This window comes from Corvus brachyrhynchos, unplaced genomic scaffold, assembly GCF_000691975.1.
Source record: "Corvus brachyrhynchos isolate BGI_N302 unplaced genomic scaffold, ASM69197v1 scaffold346, whole genome shotgun sequence".
NCBI classification, from domain to species: domain Eukaryota; kingdom Metazoa; phylum Chordata; class Aves; order Passeriformes; family Corvidae; genus Corvus; species Corvus brachyrhynchos.
This window is the reverse complement of record NW_008238644.1, coordinates 359342-364170: the sequence shown is the minus strand read 5'-3', so window position 1 is coordinate 364170 and position 4829 is coordinate 359342. Positions and strand designations below refer to the sequence as shown.

At 43.7% G+C, this 4829-nt stretch overlaps 1 protein-coding gene across 1 annotated transcript; it reads left to right on the top strand.

Annotated features, from left to right (window-relative positions):
• The first annotated feature begins 899 nt into the window (after positions 1-899).
• Positions 900-4399, top strand: HMGB3 (high mobility group box 3). Its single transcript, XM_008636150.2, has 4 exons — positions 900-1083; positions 1609-1748; positions 2241-2415; positions 2910-4399. Exons 1-4 carry the CDS (start codon positions 934-936, stop codon positions 3051-3053), a joined length of 609 nt encoding a protein of 202 aa, XP_008634372.1. The 5' UTR covers positions 900-933; the 3' UTR covers positions 3054-4399.
• The last annotated feature ends 430 nt before the right edge of the window (positions 4400-4829 follow it).

The window sequence follows — 4829 nt, the reverse complement described above, 5'->3', positions numbered from 1 at the left end:
CCCCCCCGCGGAGGCAGCGGCGTCCCGGCAGCGGCCGGGCCGGGCAGGGCGGCTCACGGCCACTTCTGCTGCACCTGGCGCGTTAATGGGCGCAATTAAATATTAACGTTGTGCTAATAAAAATTAAATTTTCAGGCGAGTGAGACTCTGTAAATACAAAATACTGTTGTGGGCTTATGTGTTTTGATTTTTTTTTTTTAATTAAGCGGGGAAAATTTAATGCAGAAGCAGGAAAAGAAATATAGCCCAAAAGTTAGCACCATCCTTTCGGTGACTTGCTGATTGCTTCTTTGCACTGACCACTATGCCTCAAACATGTGTCACTTGGTGGAGCAAGAGCAAGCACAACTCACCTCGTAGGGCTCCACGGGTCCTATTGTGGTTAAAGTCAGCCTTTATTTGTGCCCTTTTTATATATAAAAGGTTATTGCAGTTTTTTGAGGCAACTAATTTGTCTTGCCTTCTTACCTGGGCAGCAGCTGCTAACATGTGAGCTCCAGCTCCTGAAGGGATAAGTCACTGCCTGGCAGTCTGCATGCCACTCCAGCTCCAGTGTGGTAGCCAACTAAAATAGATATTTTATATTAGTTCATATATAATTCTTAATAGACAGAAGTATGTATATTTAATAGGCTGTCTCCAGTCTTTGGACATGATGTAAACATATATTAATGTAACACTTAAATCCAGTGACTGGTTTCTCTTGGCTTGTCTGCAACCCAAGTATCAAGGGAGAATAATTTAAGTCTCTATTGGGGATGGTAAGAGCTGTCGAGGGAAAGAAAGGGATGTGTTACTGATGGGACATCTCGTCAGAAGATGGTGAGGTGTGTATATAAATATATGCACACCATATGTGTGTACATCCATAGGTGTATGCATTCATCTATATCATTCACTCGTTATTTTTTCCCCCTTCGCTACAGAGGCAACATGGCTAAAGGTGATCCGAAGAAGCCCAAGGGCAAGATGTCTGCCTATGCCTTCTTTGTGCAGACGTGCCGTGAGGAACATAAGAAAAAGAACCCAGAGGTTCCAGTCAACTTTGCAGAGTTTTCCAAGAAGTGCTCAGAGAGGTGGAAGGTACCTTAATTTGTGACTTCCTGAAGGGATAACTTCTTATAGTATTTGCTAGGATGGTGTGTCTGTGTGTGTGTGTCTGAACATGAAGGGAACCAGTGCTGTTTTGGGGTGTGTGCTGTTCTTGGCAAGCTGTCCTAGCCATTGGTGAGGTGCTGCTGAAGCCTGTAGCAATACTGAATGTTTTAGCCTTGCATATCTGCCCATTTAGGTGCTTCCACTATAGTCTGGCCTTTTTTACTGTTCCCAAGCAATGCCCCTCAGTAGCTACTTTCTTCCAGGTGTGTGTCCTGGGGAGGACTCTGGCTGTGCTTGTCTCATTGCTGTTGTTTCCCTGTTGCTGAGTATGCCAGTGCTGGCTGTGATTTCCCGTACAGGACCTTCGTCCCCAAGGTGGTCCAGTTAGAAAACAAACAAAAACTGAAACTCCCATATCAAGTTGATGTGTTGGCTTGTTTACATAAAGTTTGTCAGCTATTGAACAGTTGGGTAATCACAAGTTTGGTGTCTCATGTTTTGATTTTTTAGACCATGTCAAGCAAGGAAAAGGCTAAATTTGATGAAATGGCAAAGGCTGATAAGGTACGATATGATAGAGAAATGAAGGACTATGGACCAGCTAAGGGTGGCAAGAAGAAGAAGGACCCCAATGCCCCAAAACGACCACCGTAAGTGACTTCGAGGCATTAAATGCACAAGTGTTTTGGTTCATATTCATACCCTGTATGTAACAGGGGTTTCCAGGAAGGAGGTAGATGGGGGACACAGTGTTCATATAGCAGGATTGGTAGTGATACTGTCTTGTAAACCTCCTAGGCAGCTTGCACTGACATGAATTGTCAATACTTGGTACCCTTAAACTCGTAGTGTTGGAAGACACGGAAGTGACTGAGTCACAGTGAGACTTGTGTGTCTAAGATGAAATTGGGTGAGGGGATAGAGAGCACTTAATTTAAAAAGCATTGAGTGAAGGCTGCAGGTCTGGGCCTCAGTAAAATCAAAACACATTTAAATTTGTGCTTGATTTTAGAAGTTAAAAAAATAGTTTCTACTCTGCGTGCTCATGCATGTGGGAATGTTGTGGGTGAGGAATGGAGGAAGGGGTGCTCCCTGGGTGTGCTGCTGCAAATGCTGACTGTCCTCTGGTCTTTCTCCCCAAGGTCTGGCTTCTTCCTGTTCTGTTCAGAGTTTCGCCCCAAGATCAAGTCCACAAACCCTGGCATATCCATTGGGGATGTAGCGAAGAAACTGGGTGAAATGTGGAACAACCTCAGTGATGGTGAAAAGCAGCCTTACAATAATAAGGCAGCTAAACTGAAGGAGAAGTACGAGAAGGTAAGGAGAGTTGTTGCTTGTGCCTCCTCTGTACCAGCTCTTGCGTTGATGTATTTTTGTAACATAGGCCCAGCTCAGGTGGCCCCAGCATAGTTACAGCCGAGCTTTGCACAGGTTGGGGCAGAGCAGGATAGAGATCCACAGGCAGATTCCAGTGAGGAGGGAGAGCTTTCCCCAGTGATGTGCAGCAAGGCTGCTGGTGTTGCTTCACAAAGGGTTTGCTGTGCTGTTACAGGAGCTTTGTCCCATTATCAGGAAACTTTGAGAGGCTGGGTTCTCTTCTCCTCCTCAGAGAAATAGCCGTGAATGCAGGGTTCAAGGCCTCCATGATCACGCTCAGGTGTCTGCATACCTGTGTTCTCCTGTGCTGGCTGTGTCTCCTTGGGGGGTGCAGCCAGGCAAGGCCAGTCCCTTTACCTTAATGCCCGCTGCTGTACAAATGCTGTGTGTGTTTGCTGCTTAGAGCAAATTAAGACATCCCCTTGACTTTGCAGGATGTTGCAGACTACAAGTCTAAAGGAAAGTTTGATGGCGCAAAGGGAGCAGCAACCAAAGCTGCTCGGAAAAAGGTAGAGGAAGAAGACGAAGAGGAGGAGGAGGATGAAGAAGAGGAGGATGAAGATGATGATGATGAATAAAACTGTACAATACTTGTCTCCATGTGAATACCATAGAGTAGGGGAAACACCATAAATGAAGCACCTCTTATTTGAGATGGTGTCTCTTGCCCTTATTAGGCTTAATTAAAAAAAATTGGATTCCGATCGCGTTGTAGTTTCTAAAAGTGCTCTAGAAATTGTAACTGGTTTACATGAAGTGGCCATGGGTGTAGTGAGCACCCTGAAACTGTATCAAAGTTGTACATATTTCCAAACATTTTTAAAATGAAAAGGCGCTCTAGTGTTCTCCTAACTCTGTGCACTTTGCTGTTGGTGTAACAAAGCATTTAAAAATGTTTCAAGCATTTTTTTAATTTGTAAGGTGGTGTTACTATATGGTTATTGGCTAGAAAATCCTGGGTTATAAACTGTACATATCTATAGTTTGTAAAAACTAGACAGATTCTTGTGGTACATGCTTAGAGTTATGATGCCTTAGAGGAGCAGTGATTACTTGGAAAGGCTGTACGTTCCCCGGGGTGCCATGGCCCAAAGCATGCACTGTGAGGGTAGATCTATTTACACTACAGTGGGCGTCCATTTAGCTTAAAGTTGTCTTTCTGTATATAGTGAAATAGCATTCTGCTGCCATTCTTAGTTGTGGAAGGGGGTTCAGCTGGCATGAGAAGTGTATGGATTTTTTTAGTTAAGTGCGGTAGTTTTTAAACTGAAACTGTAGACATCTCTTCATCGTCAACTAAGTGAAGAGCCAGTGCAGCAACTGAAGTTCAAAAACACTCTGTACTTAAACGAATTTGCAACGTTCTGTTTTTTTTTGTATGTTTAGAATGCTGAAATGTTTTTGAAGCAAAATAAACAGTATTACATTTTTAAAACTGTTCTTGACAACACTCTAAATTTCTGGTTTAAGAGGATCTTAACAACAGCAAGAGGTTCATTTTGAAGTCTGTGGCATCCCTCAGGGCTGGTGACTTAGGAAACATTCTGACTCAAGGAGGAAAAAAAAAAAAAAAAATTAAAAAATGGTGGCCAGCCAAAACTGGCTGAATTGAAAGAGATGGCTGCTCCAGCTAATATGCAATCGTAACTGTTTATGGCTGAGTGGCATAAGATGCTATGCAAGTTTGAACTTTATTACTTGAACTTGGGAGCCTAAATGAACATTCATGACGTAATTGTTTGTTTGTGTGTGTATATAGCAGCATTCAGAGATGCAGAGAAAGGTAGGTGGCTAGGAATGAGGCTGACACCATGGAATAAGTATAAAAGCATAGTTTGGATTTTTTTCAGTTGTGTTGGGTGAATTTATAGCCCAAATGCATTGCTGTACATATTAAAATGTGCCTTTTTTGTCCTGTGTTAAACTGTTTGAGACTTGTGGTTTTTTCTAGCCTCTTGTTTCATGGCAGGAGCCAGGCGCCTAAGTCTAACTCTCTGCTGAAGTAGGAGCGTGGCGCAGGTACTTGGTCTGTGTCCTTTCTCCAATGACACAAGTTTCAGTAGGAATTGGGGGCTGTGAGGTGGGGTGGGGGGAGCGACAGGTCTCTTTCCCCTCTGGTCACCAGCTGGCTGTGTCAAAGTCTTGCCTTCTTTCCAAATCCAAGCTGGGGATGTTTTGTGGCACTTGAAAGAGAAAGGTAATACCTGGTCTCTAACTGGTGGCTAACACCTTGTTTTTTCTTAGCATGGAAACAGCATTAACTGGGAAAACTATAGCACTCCCTTGCTATCCCTGAATTCCTTCCTTATGCTGGCTCTAGCAGTTGATGTTTGCTTGGAGAGGAGATGGGGGTG